Here is a 21,817-nt window from a genome sequence, read left to right as displayed (position 1 = left end):
AGTTTCTGGTTTGACAAAAAACTCTTTGAATTAAAAATAGTGAACTGTTACTAAAATGATAAAATACTAATTTTTACTGACTGTCTTATTAACTAAATGTTATAGACACTGTTACTATAATGACAAAATAATCAGACTATTTCCATAATTAACATATTTTATAACTGCTGCAACTGTATGAAAAAATACTAAACTAACCATCCTTTTGAAAGTTACAACATTGTTCTTACTTTTTTATTAACTATTTCAATAACTAATTGTTATATTGTTACTGGTTTGATAAAATACTTTTTACAGACTATAAATTGATCAGACATATGCCATACTGACAAATACTGTACTGACAGAATACTGACGGACAAAATACTATAATGAATAGTACAAGGACTATTTCTGTAACTAAATATTTCAAACACTGTTACTGAAATGACAAAATACTAATTTTAAATGTTACAGACACTGTTACTATAATGACATAATGATATTTTTGCTAAAACTCATACTATTTTAGTAAATAAATGTTACTTTTACTGCAATGACAAAATGACCTAATATTTCTGACAATCATATCAATTAAATATTGTAAACGCTGTTACTAAAAGGACAAATATTATTTTTTACTGACCATCTTATTTACTAAATGGTATAGACTGACTATCATATTATTTAGATGTTATAGACACTGTTAATGTAATGACAAAATACTTAATCTAAATGACTTTTGTATTGACTTAAAGTTTTAGGAACAGTTATAACAATTTACCTATTAATACTGACTATCATGACATAATACTTATTTTCCTATTAACTTATATTACAGCCACTGTTACAGTTCTGACCAAACTCTATCATTCCTATTATTATTTCTATTCATCAGATATTTCATTAACTAAATTTTATAGACACAATTTTTTAATGACAAAATACTTTTTTATAATTACTAGTGTAGGTATTAACTATATGTTTCAGACACTGTTACTTTAATGACAAGATAAAATTAGTCAAAATTACTAAGTGTTACAATTATTGTTTTGACAAAATATTTAAGTTTAATGACTTTTGTATTAACTTAAAGTTTTTACCCTTGATATTACTATCATATTAACTTAATGCTAAAGACACAGTTACAATTATGACAAAATACTATAATTCCTATTAATCAGAATTAGAACTTTTACTCAGACTATTTCAGTTACAAGGTTATCTTTATGACAAAATACTTATTACCTATTACTTTTACACAGACTATTTTTACAAATTAACACTGTAAACACTTTTACTAAAAATTGTTACTGAATATTACCAAGAGTTACTGTTTTGATAAAATAGAACTGTTACTCAAACTAATATTCTTTCTTAAAGTTGTAACACTATTAATATTTTGACAAAGTACCAAGAGCTACTGATACTAGAACTATTAATAATTAAATATTACAGACACTGTAATAGTTGTAACAAAATACTATTCTATTTTTACTCTGACTAACGTATAACTATGTTACACCATGACAAAAATACTAATTGCTACTCAAACCACTGACGTACTCGTGTAGATGCTACAGATAATATTACTGTCATGGCAAAATCCGTAGCACAGTCTACAAAAGACTTGAGAAGGACGATGGAGAAGGTAAAACCTAAACAACGGGGGACTTAATATTCCTATAGGTTAGGTAGACCTATGTATTTTGTAAAACTAGACTTTCGATTTTACTTAAACTTGACTAATTACTAATTATACAATTATTCTGACACTGATATTATTTAGTTCTGACACTCATTTTACAACATTAAAAGCTCACTCCACAAAAGGCTTTTTTAGTAGCGAAGCTACTCTATAATTCACTTTGTCCGTCCGTCAGTCCGTCAGTCCGTCCGTCCGTCAGTCCGTAACGCTATGGGGGAAATGGGATTTACTCAGCTCCTATAAAAGATAGAATGCTGAAATGTTTTGACAACATTCCCATCAATAAGGAGCACAATTAAGTATTAAACATCGATGGCAGTAGGACCGCTTTTTAGCAGGTTTTAGGCTATTTTTGTATTTTTCACATTTTTCTCAATATCTTCTGTGTTTATGGTGCGATTTTCAAAATTTTTTCAGTTATAGATATCTAAATTAAATTTTCAGTCCTTTAAAGAAACAACTATGACGGTCAGACTGCCTTTAAGCAGGTTTTAGGCTATTTTTGTATTTTTCACATTTTTCACCATATCTTTGGTGTTTATGGTCTGATTTCCAAAATTTTTTTAGTTATAGATATCAAAATTAAATTTCCTGTCCTTTTAAGAAAACAACTATGACGGTCAGACTGTCTTTCAGCAGGTTTTAGGCTATTTTTTTTATTTTTCACATTTTTCTCCATATCTTTGGTGTTTATGGTACGATTTCCAAAATTTTTTCAGTTACACATATCAAAATTAAATTTCCTGTTGTTTAAAGAAAACAACCATGACGGTTAGGCTTCCTTTTTGCAGGTTTTTGGCTATTTTTAAATTTTTCCATATCTTTAATGTATATAGTCCAATTTTCCAAATTTTTTTAAGTTAAGGATTTAAAAATTAGATTTCCTGTCGTTTTAAGAAAACAAGCTTGGCGGTCAGACTGCTTTTTAGCAGGTTTTTGCTATTTTTTTATGTTTTACATATTACCTCATATCTTTGGTGTTTTTGGTCCAATTTTAAAACTTTTTTGGGATGTCAGTATCAAAATAATTTTTCCCATTGTTATGAGCATCTTTTATGTTATTTACTTTGATTGTCATCATTATACAAAATAAAACAGGGTTTCGTGTTTATTTTCTCCAATAAATCAATTAATAAATACACTTTAAATATACTTGTACGTATTAACATCCATGATTTTATTTTTTGTGCTTCGCTACTTATGGATGTTGTCATCCTTGTTAGAACTATAATTTGCCTTAGGTTAACATAAACAAGTACATAAAATTTAAAACAATCAACCTAACATTCCCACAGGTTGACCTTTTTTGACGAACCCCAAACTGTCCCACTTTGAGAAAGACGATTCCAGTGACGTCATATACATTTCGGGAAAGAAAAAGGGAAGGGGGGAAGAAAATCTCTTCAAAAGAGATTTGAGAAAAGGGAAGAGATTTTCTTCCCCCCCTTCCCTAAATGTATATGACATCACTGGAATCGGCTTTCTCAAAGTGGGACAGTTTGGGGTTCGTCCCTTTTTTTGTAAACAAGGCTAAAGACTATTTAAGATATTAGTGTTTATTAAAAGAAAGGTATTTCTATGTTGAGAAATGTATACTTGCATATTTTTATCTTATTGAAACTGTAATATATTAGTTAATTTCTAAGTTTTTATAACTTATTATATAATAATTTAGAAAGGGTGTCTTAACCTCTTTTCGAGGAAGCTTTGTGTTTATCAAGTGCAAAATTAATTCCTTATCATTAATCCAAAACTAAGCGCAAATGTCGTCTTTTTTGACTTTCCCTTCATAAAGTGACGCAGCATGGATTGTTTATATGCGCCCACGTTTTTCACTTTTGAATGAGATATGAGAGTGTGAAGATTTCGGAGAACAAAATTGGGCCTATCATTGGTCTCATAGTGTGTGAACGACCCTAGTATATCAGGGATTTGAAACCATAAGAGCTTCAGGTAGAATTTGTTAATTTTATAAGGAAGAATGGTGTATAGGACGATTATATGTAGTTTTAAAAAAGGCTTTAGCCAGCTAAGCATGAAACTTAATTATGATTAATATATGTTTTAGTAATTTTTATGTGCCTTATTGTTGCATTTAACAATGATTTATTAAACCAAATAATTTTCCTTTAAAGCCAAAGTTTCCAAAGATTTTTACCGTAGAGAAAAATGATTTTAAAAAGCAAATAAGATTACGTGGTTATAAATAACTGGAATTATGAACTAATTGATATTGTAATTTCAGGTCTTTGAAATAATTTCATCAATAAATCTATATTCAAACCTGCTGTTGAAACTTGATGGTTCCTGGTATTGGGGGTTTGTATGTTCGCCAACTGATCTCGTGAACTTCCCGCTAATTCGGAAGTCAAGCTCAACCAAAGTGTCATGGTTGAGACAAAGGGCTTAATTCTAATTATAGATTTTTAGATACGAATCTCATTTATATTAAAATATGTAATTGTAAAGGGCAAAATCCTACAAAATTTTCTAGACTAGTCTATGGGAGTTAAAGTTTCATTTTCTTACATAGGTGTAAAGAAATAGTTAAGACTTTTAACCTAACTCCTAAGCTATCCTAAGAAATTGTATAGGATTTGATCCATCATTTATGTAATGTATTGTTCAAAATATTGTAAAATTTTAGTTTTAAAGTAAATAAATACAAATTATTATATGTGTTTTATTTTCTCAAATTTTAACTACCAACCATACTCCTTGACTAACTAATAACTATTATAAAGTCAGAATAGACAAAATCTTCTGTTAGAGTAAGGATTTAGCCTTTACTTAGCTCAAAGACTTAAGTAAATAACCAATTATCCTATGCTCTATAACTCATTGGGTCCGTCTATCTACTAAAGTAAAAGTTTGAGGGAATTTAGTTTTTTTTTGGTGGAAAATATAAAAAATTCCCTTATTCTACCAAAGTTATGGAATGATATCATTATTCCCAATACTAATCCTAAATTAAGGGTTGAATAGGGCAAAGATCAAAGTGGCATTCTATTAAAAGATATTATTTTGAAGTGAGAAATTTCTGTTCTGAAAAAATAACATAATGACAAAGGCTAGAAGTATTGCTTTTTTTCTTTTTAAAAAGATTTTTAATTATTAATCTTCAATGACATTTTTAAACTTAAAATATGGTATTAAAATTATATACAACAACGCTTTTTAATTTTATTATTTTTTTTCTCTTTGCTTTCTTATTTGTTTTATTTTGTTTGTTTTTTTTCTCTAAATTCCTTTATTCATTTTTTTTCATCTTTCTTATTATTTACTGATTTCTCTTACATAATATAAATGTTTTTTTTTTGTGTCGTTTTTACCATCCTCATTCCTCACAACTCAATTTAATTATATTAAAGTTTCAATTTTCTCTTTTACATTTAATGTGTTTTATATTCTTTTTTTCTTTTCTTATTCCTTTAAAAGGGGCTACAGGAATCAAATACACTATCAAGATACAAGATAGTACTCCTGTAGCTCCTGGTGCATATCATGAAATTTTCTTTTTTTCCTCCAATTTATACTAATTAATTAATAATTAAATTCTTAGTCTATATTATTCTATTTTGTATGAGATTAAACTTCATAATGTAAACTCTAAATTGTCGATAGATAGCAGCAATTTTAAAGTATTGTATGTATCTCCTAACCTGGCAGCACCAAATAAACATTATTATTATTATTATTTAAATTAAAAAGATTTAGGGTATCCATAAATATATTTAAATAGAATTAAGAATTTTCCTAGATAACATAATACTATTTAATATAATTTGACATAGTTATATCATATTTTTATATTTCATAACAGGCAGTGAAAACATCAAGTTTTGTAATAAAAATTACAACTTTTTTTGGAAAATCAACAAAAGAGAAATTATCAGAAAGATAGGTAGATGAAACTGCTTTTTAAAAGAGGTTTTCAGTGTCAGCAGAAATTATTTTAAGTAGGCTAGTTTAATTTATTAAATATTTCTCAAATAAAAAAAATACATTTTTCTGTATTTTCTCCAAAGAGGAAATAGTTATCAATTTTATTTAAACATTTTTTTTACAAATATATGGTTCTCTCTGAAATCTAAAACTCTCTTTTAAGCGGTCAAAAAAAATCAATATTGACAAAAAACTTATATATATACTATTTAATCACTTGATGTAATTTATAATAATTTGCTAGTGATATAATAAATAATAAATACTCATATAAATAAGTTTGACACAATCAATATTTAATCGCAGTTTAGTAACAGAATTGTTTTACAAACATTTTAAACATAAGAAAATGTTTTATCATTATTTATACAATGAATTAAACTTTTCTGAAATTGATCTATTCTATTTATTGCTTTTATATTTATGAAATAAATGAAAGTAAAAATTTACTACTTTGCTACATTTTAGAAGATTTTTGTGCTGATAACAATTTAAAAAGAAAATTGTGCTGTAGTAATAGAATAATATATATTATATTTGCATTATATATCATCAATAATATTCATTATATATCATCATAATAGAATTCTTTTCTATGATTTTCTAATTTTGATATGTTGAAAAATAAAAAAAATGAATATACTAACGAAAAAATAGTTTTAAAAAATATTTTTGGTCTTTTTTGGGGGGCTGTTTTAAAATTAAAACAATTCAGACAGTAATCAGAAATTATTTGTAAATTATTCCAAGGCAAAGTTACAACCATTGAACAGTTAATTTACATAATAATTAAAAGAAAATATCAGATAAAACTAGCTTTTTACTATTAAACTATCTAAAATTAACTTTAATTATCCTATTATTTAAAATAGTTTTTATTTAGTAATTGCCTATCTAATTAGTATATCTTTATTCTATTATATCCTTCTAATTGACTTGTGGACCACTTATACGCCTCCCCCCCCTTATTTTAAAATCATTTTCTCTAGCCCCTGCAGGAAGCTTTAAGTCTGGGAGGCTTTCCACACTTACTTACTTATTCCAACCTGACCTAAAGGAAGCATGAAAAATATCGAATTAAAGAGATGAGGGGAGGTGATTGTTTATGATCCACTATCAATTAGATGAACAATGCCCATTTTTTATTATTACATATTACAGAGTCCAGACATTTACTTTTTCTGCGACAATGCACCAGTTAGCATGGTCATAATACGAGCTGATTATGTGAAGATTTTCTACATATTTCTCTATCAGATGATCAATCTCGCCTTCCCTGAAAAATTTATATTGTAATGTACATGGTGTATCTTAATAAATCCGGGCGCTTTTGAAATTTGAATTCTAAGGTTATTATGCATATTTGAGCTATTTTGATTTAGGATTGCAATATTTTCCCTCAGTACTCTAGCATCAACCAAAAAAATTATTAATTTAGTCGTATCAGGGATATAAAGGTATAAGACAATGGCTGATAAATTGATGTACATCTGTAATTATGATACACAAAATTACCCCTTCAATAGATCAAAATTAGTGGTTGAAAAGTTTGGACACTCAACTTAATGAAACAGCCTATCAAAATTCACTAAAGTCCCCAAAGTTGTAAAGTTAGCATTATTGTAAGAAAACGTTATCATAAAACTTTGGGGACTAGTGTAATAAACAGCCCACTGTACCCTCTCTCTCTGGAGTCGTACAGCTTCTATAAATAAATTACCAACATAACATGTTAAACATGTGAAAAATTATTCAAAATGAAATGTGACTGAAAAATTTAAATCTACTTTTCAAGTAATGTATAAATCAAATAGACAAACATAGAGAGTTAAAGGGATTAAAAAGAAAAATACTAGAGAACCTGAATGGGAAGAGTGACATATAGATAGAAGAAGGAAAGCGAGAGAAAGAGAGAGAGAGAGAGAGAGAGAGAGAGAGAGAGAGAAAGAGAGAGAGAGAAAGAGAGAGAGAAAGAGAAAGAGAAAGAGAGAGAGAGAGAGAGAGAGAGAGAGAGAGAGAGAGAGAGAGAGAGAGAGAGAGAGAGAGAGAGAGAGAGAGAGAGAGAGAAGAGAGAGAGAGAGAGAGAGAAAGGGGGAGAGAGAGAGAGAGAGAGAGAAAGAGATACAGAGACAGAGAGAGAGAGACAGAGAGAGAGAGACAGAGACAGAGAGAGAGAGAGTGAAACAGAGAGAGAGAGTTGTATATATAGAGAGTGCCAATGATAGAAGGAAAATCCTTTAAAAGGTTCAAATTGAATTTCTTAGGATTACAAATTACAAATTCTTTTATACTTCACTTTTGTTTACTTTCAGTAGTACAGCTACACTTTAAGTCGTAAGTTAGTCCATCTATATACGAACATTACTCAAAAGCCCTAACATACTTTTAAAAACAGCAAAATCACATGAAGGCTATGTATAGCTATACTTGGCTAGATTAACAATTTGGGAGCATATATATAATATATAGGTACACATTTTTAACCCTAGTGTTTATTTGTAATTGAAAAATCATAAAAAAAACTTTTAAGATTATTTTATTATACCAAGGAAGAGAAGACAATAATAGTTATTTCTCGTATCGTATTATAAACGGCTTTCCGCGGATATAGAATGTACAATTATAAGATTAAAACTAGTTTTTTTAGCCCCGTGGTGCCGAAGGCACCGGCTAAAAAAACTGGTTTTAATCTTATGATTGTACATTTCTATATTCGTAGAAAACTGGATATAATACGATGCTAGACATAGTTTTTTCGTATGGATGAGAACCGGTTCCTATCCACCAGATTCGAATGAATACGAGATAAACTTTAACAGTAAGGTTTAAAACCGCTGTATTAGAACCGATTCTCAGCTATTCTGAAAAATCATTTATAGCATCGCATTACAGACAATTTTTTAACGATTGGTAAATTTTAAAAAATCATAAGATTAATACCAGTTTTGTTAGACCGTGCCTCAGGCCCCTCAGAGCTAATAGATCTGGTAAAATCTTATAATTTTTCATTTTAATATTGGTGAAATCTGTCTTTAACACGATGCGAAAAAAATTATTCCCCCCTCCCCCCCCCCGAAAAAAATAATTAATATAGACATTAAAATTTGAATTATCGTCCATTGTCCTATCCCTGACTCTACCTGAAGACATGGTAGTATCTGTGGTGGGTTTGAGAACCTCCAGCTTCCGCGGAATCCTAAAAAGATGAAAAAATAATAGGGTGAACATAATCCCAATTTCCTCATGCAATATTAAAATTTATTAAATTTATTTAAATTAAACTTTGAAAAGAGATAAGTTTTTGGAGGTGGATAAAGCAAAACCTCTCTGATATTGGAGATAAATTTATTTTATACTATTGGCCCAACCCCAACCTCAAAAGACTCTGCCCCGAAAGAAAGAGTAAAGTTCAAAGCTCCCCCTCCCACCTTTCTCATCATACCTTAACAATCGATCTAATCATTTTTCATGCATGTTTAAAGCCACAGAACTAGATTATGTACAAGGTAAAACCATTAATAAGTCAACATATAAATCTAGAATCAATAAATAATTACTTGGATATTGCATCAGATTTTCATGTATGTATGATACTCGCAGCTGGCTAAACCCCCTTTACCCCATCCCCCCCTACTGAATGATAGAAGTGGACAATAAATGACAATCCATTCATACTGGCAATGTTTAATATTTACCTCTGAATCTGAGTCGCCATCTTGATCTCCGCCCCCTGCATCACCCTCGGCATCTGGCGGGAAACTTCGCAACAACTCCTCCTACAAAAATTTCATTTTTTCTTCCAATTTTCTTCCAAAATGACATTTACTTGGCGTTATGGCGTTATGGCGTTATGGACTATATAAATATAATTGCATTTTATTGCGATGGCGCATACATATCCTACAAACAATTTCATCAAAATTACAAAATTTATAAGTCGTTTTAGCGCAAAAATGTTCAACTTTGAGAAAAGCATTGCATCTTTAAATCTAATTAAGTTTGGCATACATTTAATTGATTATTGCTAATATGCTTTTGCCAGGCTCTGTTTATCCAAATGCATTAATAATTTTAACTCAGTGAAATTAAATACACATCTTTATGGATGTCACAGTATCAAAATGTCCAGAATCTAATGACAACTATAACTACCCTCCATTCTATCAAAGAATTAGTCTCAAGAAAATATACCCCCCCCCCCCCCCACCCCTACAAAAATAGTTTTAATCCAAATGAAAACAGGAGGTCGACTTTACCCTCCTCGTTACCTTAAGTGCTCTAGGGGCATAGCAGTTACAATATTGATATAAAAAGGCATAAACGATAAAAAGAAGATATAGGTAATTTAATACTTGCCTCAAACGAAGAAGCCGAATGCCATTTTTCCACACAAGTTGTTTGTTCTAGGCTTGTCTCCGGAGTCAGAGCTGAGCTGAGTCGACTCCGGGGGCAACGGAGACTCCCATTATTATCCTCTCCGTTCTCTCGGCTCCTGTACAAATAAAAAATAAATTTAGCAAAAGGTACAAATTTACAAAAAGAATAATGAAATAAGAATCATACAGCTTTTTAATATCAAAATCCCATATTTTTTCTTTTAAAACTAAAATTGAATATGGGAAGGGGAGGGGTGACTTCCTCTGCACCCCCCTACATTTAATTGCCAATAGATGCCACTAGGGGTCTAGCCGCTAGTATTATTTAACGAAGTATTCTATTTTTGTCTCTCCATCAAGACCTCGCTAACTAATGAACAGTTTAATTTCTCTATTTTATGAAAGCTTCATATAGGCTCTGTAAAGCCTTTTGATGGTTTGAGACTATTTTTCTGTGAATAAGCTTGTACCTGCTTTCATGACTTGAATTGAAACTCCTTCTCATTTCAGAGCTGTTATTTCGACTGCTGCAGTCTCCTTTGCAGCCGCTGTCTTTACTCCCACCTTTGCTGCTACCTAAATAGAACAATGGTTAAAATGCTGCTTTAGACTGCTAAAATCCAACTAAAAGTCTCATATATCCGTTTAAAGATCTCGGTAATAGCTGAACTGACAGTGTTGTGCTTCTGAGGTACAGGTTTAAAGCTATTTCCTTAGGGGAGTAATTATAGTTTAAGTAGTAAGACATAAATTCCATTATTGATGCAAGTGTATATTTTATACCTTTACTGCCATTGCCCTCCTTGCTGCCAGCATTGCTCTCTTTACTTCTACTGCGACTACTGCCCTCGCTACTGCGGCTCTTACTGTCACTACTGCGCTTGAACAAGGACTTCAACTTTGGCCTGTTTTTGTATTAATTCAAGTCAAAATTGTTTTAAAGCTGTCATATTGTCCAAAAAATGCTCTATCTTTCCTTATTTTCAATTCATTTTAAAATATGGGGATGGGGGTTTTCTGTGCTGTCTAAACACTTTAGGGGAAACCGCCGATATTTTCTAATTTACTTTTGATCTTGATATTTTCCTGTCTGAGGATTTGTTGCTTGAAGTTTCTGGTTTAGGAGGGGTCAGGTGGACTTTAGGACCACTTTCTCTGTCTGAAATAAATTAAAGCAATTAGTCATTAAAATATTTAAATCTTAAACCTAACAAGGATGACAACATACATAAAAGCGAAGCTCCAAAACGGTAAAAAAAACATTAACACTTGTAGAGTGTCAGAACTGAAATTATAAATGGTTAATTATAAACAAAATTTTAAGTAAATTTGTTGAAAAACTGATTAAATACAGGATACTGTTAAAGGACTTATAATAATTTTTTTTTGTTGGGTAGGATTAATAAATTGCATTCGAGAAGTTTTTTAATAGTTAGGTTAGGTTAACCGTGCTGGGAGTAGTAAATAGGTAAATAAGTAAAATACACAAATAGTCAAAAGCCTTAGACACCAGTTAGATAAAAAAAATGCTAAATGTTTTGATCTTTTTGACACAATATTCTCTTTTCTTTGCCATAAAAATTAAAAAATGGATTTTTAAAATTACCTTGAATTTCTGTTGGTTTATCCCCTGAATCTTCCGCCTAAAAAATATTTTTTTTTATAATAATAAATTGTGAGAAGCATAAAACTAATATTTAACCTTTTAGAGTATGCTATTAAGGAAATTTTCATTTTTTACACTTAACCATGTTAATTTCAATTTTTAACAGGTATTGTTAACTGCATTTAGTCCATAATTTTTTTTCTCTATATAAAATCAGTCAATCAAAAAGGAAACACAACAGTTTTGCGAATGTTCTTTTAAAAAGTCGTCGTATGAAATTAAAAAAGAAAATGGCGGTAATCCGCACCTCAGGTATACTTTGCTGTTTCTGTAGGTATTCATTTTCTTCTGCCTCGGATAGAGAGAAACTGGACACTAGGGCTGGCCGGTCATCAAAATCAGCACTACATTGACTAAACAAAAATAGTGATGCTGTGAGTATTGGTGCAAAAAATGGGGACATGATTCCAGTGACGTCATATTTTTCTTTCCCGAAAAAGGGAAGGGGAGAAGAAAAACAGGGATGGGAGAAAAGGGGATTTTCCCCATCTCTTTTGAAGAGATTTTCTTCCCCCTTCCCTTTTTCGGGAAAGAAAAATATGACGTCACTGGAATCATGTCCCCATTTTTTGCACCAATACTCACATCATCAACAAAAATATGAATTTCAAAAAAATCTGTACAACTCCCAAAAAAAGAGAGAAAAGATATAATTATTGATCATACATAAAATCATCCTTTTTAGACGTATTTTTATGACGTCACACATGACACTTTCCAGCGCTACAGGAAACAATGTTGAACACTATAAAAAACCTCCATGGTAAATCCTTACCTGGACATGGATGCCAGGTAGCAGGAGCTGCCAGAAACTCCAGAATTGTTGCCAAACGAAACATCACTGGACACATTGCTTGATATGGATATTGTGCTGTATCTGAAAATATTATTTTTTTTGAATACTTTTATTACCTTTTTACTATTTTTTTTAACTTTTTCTAACTTTTTGCTATTTGCGAGTTCTCAGAATATTGTTTTAAAGATTTCCCGCCTTTTTTGTTTACCTGTATGAAAGCACAGAGCCTGTATCTGAATGGTGTATGGAAGATTTTACTGACGGGGCATTTGAGTCCTGGGAATCTTCCCGCTTCTTTCTCTCAGATCTATTTGGAGAACATTGATTTTTAACAAGTTTATTAAAGAAAAAGGAATAGACAATAATAGATGGTTCAAATATGATAATAAAAAAGATAGGGATTAATTAAAGATGAGAGTAAAGATAATTTTTTATTTATAGAATTTAATATTGAAGAAAATCACTGGTTCTTTCCTTCTAAAATGTATAGTAGATTGAGTATCAGACTCTGAAGTTTTAGCCGCATTTTCATTTGTCTTTTCAGTTATATCTTTGGTATTATCTACTGTTTTGTCATTGACTATTTCAACATTGACCGCAATAACATCTGGCTTTTTATCCTCATAAGAACCAGTCACAGGAGCTGTTGAATTTTCAGGAGATTTTTCGTCAGACAAATTGGAACATTTTTCATGATCTTCCTCATTTTCCTGGTCAGTAAGTTCAGAAGCCTCGGAAATAATGATTTCAGGAGTCATGGGGTCATCATCTATTCGCTTGCCAAGCTGTTTCATCATTAACAAGGACGATTTTGTGCCGCGTTCTATAGAGCTAGTTTTTCTTACAGCAGGAGCTTTTGTCTCCTGTACTGTAAAGTCAGGAGGCTCCATATTTTGTTCAATTATTTCTGGTGATTTACCATCCTCAATATTCTCCTCTTCTGGGATTATTTTCAGATACCTATCTGTTTCTAATGTGAGTAAAGTAACTTCATTTTTGAGTGGCCTTTCAAATTGGTCCTCATCCCTCCAAATAAGAGCTTCGCTCTTTTGTATTTCTTCATAAAGAGTTTCTTGTAGTAAAGTTTCTTGAAAGTCCTCAATGATTTCCTCAGCAATGCTTTGTAGTTCTAATACCTCTCTTTGTCTATATGAATCTTCAATTGGTTCACTGAGTTGTTCACCAACTGATTCATTATTAGAGTCGGTAACTTCTATATTATCATCACAAATTTCATATGATATGTAAGTGTTTTCCCCCTCATTAACTTCATTTGAAGTTGAACTGCTTTCAGTTGATTCGACTAAATTTTCTGACCCCTCAACAGTTTCAATAATGGTTTCACTTGCATCTGAATTCTGTTCAGATTTATCTGTATTCTGGGACGTGGAGGAAAAATGACGCGTTTTTGGTGACAATGGAGGATTTTTTTCCTCCATGCTTTCTAGGAGGGAGGCTGTTTTTAGGGCCACTGTTTTCACAGAAGGACTTGATTTTGGGGAGTAGTTGATGTTTTGGAGAAGGTTTCTGGTTTCGCCCAAAAGGCTCATTAACTCCCTTCTTCGTTGTTCAGCCTTTTAAAATAATATTAAATACATTTTGGTAGTGTAGATACTGTACAACAAAGCTATATCTGCATGTCCGTTTGTCTGTATGGCAGTCTTGCAGAAATTTTCTGAATACATTTTTATATTTTTATATATAATCATAAGTGTATTTAAAGAGTAATATTTCCATGAAAAATTTATGGCATACACATTCTTACACAGACCAGTATAAAAAAACAACTCACACAAGCACAGTTTAACTATTTTTATTTAAATGTTTATGAATATGTCATAAGTTTCCTAAAATATGTATTTATTATTTTCCTTTTGATCTAATTCGGATTGCATATCATCAATTTCATCAAAACTCCTAGCTGCTACTTTAGAATTATCCTTGTTCTCGTATTTTTCAATGATTGTTTCAGTTTCCATTGAAAGGTCTTGAAGATTTTGATCTTCTAATGCATCTTGGCCATCCTAAAATATTTAATTATGCAATAAGAATGTTTTTAAACCATCTAAGTTTGAAAAAAACTGTTGTTTATATATTTGACCTGTTAAAAACATAATTTCTGTCTAATATGTTTTAACTTTATTTCTTACATAGACTTGTTACCTGAACATCTTTGAAACAAATATTTTCAAGAGTAGATTTTTCAACCTCTTTTCCATCAGCTTTGTCAATAAGATCAGCTATAGCATCTTCTTTAGATTTGTCATTGTTAGTGTTTGCATCAACTTCACAGAGATTAGATGATTCATCAAATTGATTATGATCAGAAGATTGTTGATCAATCATATCATTAGGTAAATCATCAGGGGAAGCAGTGTTAGAAGTATTGTCTTCATTATTAGAAGTATTATTTGAGTTGTCTGATGGTGATTGGGGAGGAGTAGACGCTTCTGATACCATAGCTGTTGTTGATGAACTGGCAAAGTCTGTTGAAGGTGAAACTAAGATTATTTTTATTTTCATCAAATGGTTTTTTAAAACTACTATTATATAATTAATTTTATTTAAAAGATCTGATTTCTAATTAACTAGGTTAAACCAAAGCCTTTGGGGGCTTTAAACCTTTGAGGGGCGTTTCCCTCCCCGATTACAGTAGCCCTTAACTACCTCAAAGCTTTTCTAAAAGCAAATCTCAACCATTTTAAAGGTCTTTTGATTGTCCAAATCATGTTTAATAAAAATATGGCTAATGATTTTAAAAACACAGGTTATGGTTCTTGCGGTATTTATAAAAAATATTGGTTTTCATTGCTGTGCTAATTATTTTTCTCTTTTCCCTTATAATAAATAAAAATTTCAGCTTCAGATTATAATTAATTTTTTCTCTAAAAAATAAATTGACCAAGTGTAATGAAAATGCCTGGATTAGTTGTTGACGACGAAGTAACTTCTGTTGAAGGTGTTGATAAAGTAGTTGGTGTGAGTGAGGGAGTCGATAGTGTTGTGGGGGTAGCAGATGTCGAGGGGGAGGCAGGAACTGACTTGGAATTGGAATTTGATGTTGTTGTTGCGTTTGCTGATAAGAATGGCGATGTTCTAGTGTTTGTTTCGTCTTTTTCTTCATCTATTTTGTTTAGCTCTCCTAAAAATAATTTATAGGGCATCAAACCTAGACGTAAAAAAATCCCTTAGAACAAGAAACGCCAAATTAATGTATACATAGACAAATAACATCTTGCTACTAAACAAACAAAATAGAACTACTCAAAATTAAATGGTCTTATGTTTAGCCCCCCTAAAAAATTTAGTTGAATAATGCAGAAGAACCCTTTTTTGGAGACCTGCGTTTTAGAGGTTTCTTTGGACCATCAAATGATAAATAAAACTACCATAAGAGTTCTTTGAATTCATGGGAAAGTAAAATCAAATATGAAATTAATACCTAATGGTTCATCAAACTTAAAAATTGTTGATTCCTCCTGCTGAGCTGTTGTCGTTAGCTCCTGGTGAGTTTCATTTTCTATATCTTCTGTTATACTTTCATGTTGAGCTGGTAACCTAAACAATAAAATAAAAAGTAAGCTTTATTTCACATGTTACTTTTTATTATAATAATGTCTTAACCTCTTTTCGAGGAAGCTTTGTGTTTATCAAGATCGAAATTAATTCCTTATCATTATCCCAAATCAAGCGCAAATGTCGTCTTGTTTGACTTTCCTTTTCTAAAGAGACGCGGTATGGATTGTTTATATTTTGATGCGTCCACGTTCGTTACTTTTGAATGATATGTGAGTGTGTGAAGATTTCGGAGAACAAAATTGGGCCTATCATTGGTCTCATAGTGCGTGAACGACCCTAGTATACCAGGGGTTTGAAACCATAAGAACTTCAGGTAGAATTTGTTAATTTTATTTAAATGGAATGGTGTATAGGACGATTATATTTAGTTTAAAAGGCTTTAGCCAGCTAAGCATGAAACTTTATTATGATTAATTATTATGTTTTAGTAATTTTTTATGTGCTTTATTTTTGCATTTAACAATGATTTATTAAACCAAATAATTTTCCTTTAAAGCCAAAGTTTCCAAAGATTCTTAACCGTAGAAAAAAAAATGATTTTAAAAAGCAAATAAGATTACGTGGTTATAAAAAACTGGAATTTTGTATTAATTGATTTTGTAATTTCAGGACTTTGAAATAGTTGCCTCAATAAATCTATAATCAAACCTGCTGTTGAAACTTGATGGTTCCTGGTATTGGGGGTTTGTGTGTACGTCAACAAGATCTCTAGAACTTCCCGCTAATTCGGAAGTCACACTCAACCAAAGTGTCATGGTTGAGACAATTTCAAAGTATCTGAAGAATAGGCGTTAGCATTCTTCAAGAGATCAATAGCATCCAGTGATTATTGATGCAATAAACTGTGACAATTTTTTCTGTGAAATAAGTACCTAGTGAATCAATATGCCACTAACCAAAAAGCAGAAAATTGAGCGAGCTATCGCTATTGGCAGTGAAAGGCTAGAAGTGTTTGATGAACAGTTAAAAGTGTTTTATGACAATCTAAAAGCCTGCCAAAGTTTTAGTTCATGTGAAAATGTGAATTTAAAATCAATTCGTGACATTTTTAGTGAGGTCAAGGACCAATCTGACCTAATAAAAAGTCTAAAACCTGCCGTGGAGACTAGTGAGTTGCGCGAGTTCAAGCGTGATTTGGATGAAGCTAGTGAACAGAAAACTGTTGCAGATAAAGTTTATGCATCGTTGGAGCAGTGTACAAAAATTCTGCACTGGCTTGACAATGATTCAGACGACGCGAGGTCAAGCACTGTCGCCAGGAACCTTGACGTCATTGAGAAGGTGAGGATGGACATGGGAGTGCTTAAAATTTCCATGGAGTTGCGCCAAGAAGTACGTGATATGTACCGAAGGCTTAGAGAGATGGAACGTCGTTCATCTAACTTGGATGAGAGTGGGACACCTGCCATACTCTCCAGAAGTATGTCTGCCGTGGATATTCGGAGTTCCAACCCGCAGTATGGGCGCTGGGACAACAGTTTGTTGCCGTCCTTTGACGGTACTGACACGGATTACTCCAACTTTAAACAGGTCTTTAAAGATCTATGCGCTGGTTACGGATTTTCTGACCAGAGGTTAAGTCTGATGTTGTGTATGGAGAAGGTGATAACCAACCCGGAGCTACGCAAGCAAGTGTCAGCGATTAGAGATCATAATGAACAATGGTTGTTTCTCGATCAGATGTTTTTATCAAACACCCGCCGGTTCATGAAGATTTTAACTAAGCTGAACAAGATGAAACCTGTGGATAAACCTGTGGACGTGGTTAGTGCAATTGCTACCTTCAAGAGCACCATGCAGGAAGTAGAAGCCATCGTTGGTTCTGCAGCTAAGGATTACCACCACCTAACTCTTATTCATATTTTCAAAGACAAATGTCCAGATGCCCTGAGAGAGAAAATTATGATGGAGCTAGGTAGCATGAACCAACCAGACATCAAGAAGATTGTAGAACTGCTGGAGAGGACAAGGGGAGCAATGTTGGCTGGTGATATGTCCTACGACACTAGCGCCGGCAAGAGAAATCGTGACAGAGCTGCCGCCGCGCAAGTGTCTGGCCGCAGCGACAATAAGAATGGAAAGGCTGGAAAGGACAAGACTTCCAAGTGGAACAGTACATGTCCTGTTGAAAGCTGCAAGGAGAAACATCCGATTTTCCGTTGCCTCACGTTTAAGAAGATGGATGTGGTTGACCGAAAAAAAGTTGTCCAGCAGAAAAAGTTGTGTGAACTCTGCCTGTGTGATGGCCATGCTGCTGACAAGTGTAATAAATCAGATAAGCTTGGTGTTTGTGGCACCAATAATTGCGACAGATATCATAGCCGGTTGATCCATGAGGCTAGTGCTGGTGTGAATACAGTCTACAAGTCAAGTTCTGCACCCAGCCCCTGTACCTTCTTACTTCAGTTAGTTCCTGTTGTAGCACCTGGCGGCGGCACCTGCCACGCCACTGTCATGTTTGACTCCGGTGCAAATTTGCCACTTGTGTCTGAGAAGTTATCCAACAAGTTGAAGCTGAAATCTACCGGCAGATATACAACTATTTCTGTAGCTGACGGCAGTGAGACTTCCTGCCGCAATGTTGTGTTTTATCTGAAGGATAGGGACGGTAATTTGAGGGAGTTTGAGGCAGCTGTCATGCCTACCCTCGGCGGGGCAAACGAGATGCGCTCGGTCCACCCCGAAACTGCCGCCGAAATATTTAAGATGCCGCCAGAAAGATTTACATATATTAGTGGAGGCTTAGATATCATTATTGGAAATACACATCCTGACGTGTTTCCATCAACCTACCAGAAAGTGGGCCAGTCTATGTTGTGGCGAACCATTTTTGGTAGTGGTTTTATCTGTACAAGTGCTGATGGTGGAGCTGGTGACCAAAAATCGGCATATAAAGCTGTCAGTGTTAGTGGAGGCACCTTGCCAGATTTTTTGACGTCTGAATCGTTTGGCGTACAGCCGCAGGCACTTTGTCCAGGATGTACTGCCTGTCAAGAGTGCAAGGCTATGGCCGACGGCACTACCTGGGACCAGCGTGAGAGGCAGAGAATAATTGAGGCAGGTTTAACACTAGACTTGCAGTCCAACAAGTGGACAGGTCAATATGCTTACATTGAAGATCCTCACACTTTGCCCTACAATGAGAGTTTAGCCCGCAAAATTGCTGAAAAGGATCGTGCCAGGATGGTCAAGGAAGGTACCTATGATATGTATGTGCAGGTATTCAATGACGCCATATCCAGAGGCGTTTTTCAAAAAGCAACGCCTGAAGAATTGAAGTATGAAGGGCCTAAGTCTTGTTCATCAATAGTGGTTGCTTTCAAGGAGGATTCAAGTTCCACACCCATGAGATTGTGTGCAAATAGTTCTCTGACGTTCAAGGGTACCAGTTTTAATCACATAATGCTGGGAGGTCCGCCGCCAATGCAGAAGATTTTTTATCATTTGTTGCTTTTCCGCGGTTACAAGGTTGGTTTAACCGCGGACATTTCCAAGTTTTATAACTCCATCCTGGCCACAGAGTTCGACAGCCAGATGAAGAGAGTTTTATTTTCCCCGACGCCAGACGGTCCACTTGAAATTTACCTGACTAAAGTGGTGAATTTTGGCGAGTTGGCTGCGGGAAATCTGGCAGTTACAGCCCTGAAGTTGACGTCCCGCCTGTTCGGCGGAAAGAGTGAAGCAGAGGTCAAGGAGATGTATGGAGAGGGACAGATAAATGGTAGTGATATTGTAGCAAAACCTGAATTATGGAAGGAGCCAGAAATACCTACCTACCCCGAGGAAAATTTCAAGTTACCTCAGATTCCAGTTGCAGTCAAGCTTGAGAAGCACAGCTTCATAGACGATGTCATTTCGGGGGCAGGATCTGTGCCAGAAGCCAAGGAGATGATGAAAGAAGCCGACAGAATTATCAGCAAAGGTAGTTTTTCCTTCAAACAAGTCATTTATTCTGGTGATGATTGCCAGCCAACCAAGGTTCTTGGGCTGATATGGAAGCCAGCCACCGATGTGTTATCCATCGCCACGAGAGTCAACCAAGATGGTAAAGTCAAGGGAAAGAAGGTGAAAGAGGATGCTGATTTGTACAACCTCCAGGACGCCTTGGACGAGAATCTGACAAAGAAGATGGTCCACAGGTTCGCCGCCCAGACCTTCGACCCGCTCGGGCTTTGCAGCCCTATCTTGTTGAGAATTAAACTTGTCCTGCGGAAAACATGTTTGCTGAATTTGGGCTGGCAAGATTTCATTACAAAAAGTCTACGGGATGAACTTGTTAAGTCGCTGGAGGACAGAGCTGAGGTCGCTAAATTGGAGTTTGACCGTTGTGTGGTCCCGGAGGAACCAACTGGCCTTCCATCCTTGATGATGTTTTCGGATGGGTCATCAGAGGCCTATGCATGTATGGCATATTTGAGGTGGCCAACTAGGCAAGGGTTTGAAACGTTCCTGCTAGCCACCAAGTCAAGAGTTGCGCCGGTCAAGACTGAATCAATTCCACGCCTTGAATTGATGGGTTGCCAGATGTCCACCAGGTTGTCAAAGTCCATCAGAGATGCCCTGCCCTTTGATGTTATCAGAGTGATGTACTTTACTGATTCATCGTGTGTTTTATCACAAATTGTTTCCAACAGTGCCATGTTGAACACATTTAATTCTCATCGCATTGGAGAAATCCAATCTGCAACCAACAAGGATGACTGGAGGTGGGTCCCTGGGACACACAATGTTGCAGATTTGGGCACCAGAAGCACCTGCAAGGTATCAGATTTAGGTCCAGGTTCCAGGTACAGATTGGGCCCAGAATGGTTGCGCCAGGATGAAAGTGCGTGGCCGGTGAAAACTGCCGAGCAAGTCAAGCAGGATTTACCACCGGAGGAGTTGAATACCAAAATGGTTAAGTTATGTTCAATGAAAGTTACCGGAGAAGCCGCTGAAGATGTCTTTAGGTTTAAGCACAGGAGATCATTTGGACAGGCCAAACGTATTATGGCAGCTGTCCTGCAAGTATCGAACACCTGGTTGAAGAAGCTAAAGAGCAGACAAGAAGGCAAGACTACAGCCGCTGGTAGTCATGTAGCAGCCGCAGATTCTGTGTACAAGCCGTCTTTGTACAATTTTATGGCGGCGGCGGAACTTTTCATTGTGTCATGTAGCCAACAGGATGAGTGGATAAATGACGCTAAAGGCAATTATTCGTCATTGAATCCATTAGTGCATGAAGTATCATTGACCTGGCCTGTTGTTGGTCCCGGAGGTAATTATGTGACCAGGGAGATGCGAATTCTAAAAATGGTTGGTCGTGGCGAGCCCGTCATTGACGCCATTACTGGTGGCCGTAAAATGCTATTTGAAGACATGCCAGGTTTAGTAATTTTGGAGCCTGGTAATTGGTTAGCTTCTGTCATTATGAGAGAAGCGCATGTTGAGCTTCATTCTGGTGTCCGTGGAACTTTAGCTGAGAGCCGCCGTTGGTGCTGGATTGTGAAGGCAAGGAGGTTGTCCATCATGGAGGTGAAGAAGTGTTGGCCCTGCAGTGTTGAGAGGGCCAAGGAATGTCGTACTACCATGAAGGATGTGTTACCTGACAAGTTGGTTCCGAGCAGGCCATTTGAAGCTGTGCAAGTTGACCTTATGGGTCCGCTGGAGAGCTACCGCCAAAACGAGGAGTCAGACAGCAACGAAGAAGGTGTGGGTGTTCGTGGTAGTCTGCAGGTTCTCGGGGGCGCTGTGGCTGGATGCCTTGGAGAAGTATGATACCAGTAGTA

At 34.4% G+C, this 21,817-nt stretch overlaps 1 protein-coding gene across 2 annotated transcripts in view; it reads right to left on the bottom strand.

The window, feature by feature from the left end:
• Nucleotides 1–5,399: 5,399 nt before the first annotated feature.
• fid (class I SAM-dependent methyltransferase fire dancer) overlaps nucleotides 5,400–21,817 on the bottom strand; it is a 158,456-nt gene continuing 142,038 nt past the window's right edge. For both annotated transcript variants that reach the window (XM_080160525.1, XM_080160526.1), the window contains exons 47-62: nucleotides 15,913–16,028; nucleotides 15,391–15,612; nucleotides 14,634–14,971; nucleotides 14,347–14,494; nucleotides 12,947–14,049; nucleotides 12,679–12,779; nucleotides 12,450–12,551; nucleotides 11,922–12,027; nucleotides 11,615–11,651; nucleotides 11,099–11,167; nucleotides 10,792–10,917; nucleotides 10,479–10,584; nucleotides 9,989–10,124; nucleotides 9,328–9,408; nucleotides 8,773–8,828; nucleotides 5,400–6,908 (exon numbers count right to left, since the gene is read on the bottom strand). In XM_080160525.1, the coding sequence (XP_080016651.1) occupies nucleotides 6,788–6,908; nucleotides 8,773–8,828; nucleotides 9,328–9,408; nucleotides 9,989–10,124; nucleotides 10,479–10,584; nucleotides 10,792–10,917; nucleotides 11,099–11,167; nucleotides 11,615–11,651; nucleotides 11,922–12,027; nucleotides 12,450–12,551; nucleotides 12,679–12,779; nucleotides 12,947–14,049; nucleotides 14,347–14,494; nucleotides 14,634–14,971; nucleotides 15,391–15,612; nucleotides 15,913–16,028 (2,968 nt within the window). In that variant the 3' untranslated portion in view covers nucleotides 5,400–6,787. The remainder of the gene's footprint in view (nucleotides 6,909–8,772; nucleotides 8,829–9,327; nucleotides 9,409–9,988; nucleotides 10,125–10,478; nucleotides 10,585–10,791; nucleotides 10,918–11,098; nucleotides 11,168–11,614; nucleotides 11,652–11,921; nucleotides 12,028–12,449; nucleotides 12,552–12,678; nucleotides 12,780–12,946; nucleotides 14,050–14,346; nucleotides 14,495–14,633; nucleotides 14,972–15,390; nucleotides 15,613–15,912; nucleotides 16,029–21,817) is intronic.

This window comes from Acartia tonsa, chromosome 5 (genome assembly GCF_053477335.1).
Source record: "Acartia tonsa isolate MP-2025a chromosome 5, ASM5347733v1, whole genome shotgun sequence".
In the NCBI taxonomy this organism is placed as follows: domain Eukaryota; kingdom Metazoa; phylum Arthropoda; class Copepoda; order Calanoida; family Acartiidae; genus Acartia; species Acartia tonsa.
The sequence above is the reverse complement of the archived record's forward strand: the minus strand, read 5'-3'. Positions and strand labels throughout refer to the sequence as shown.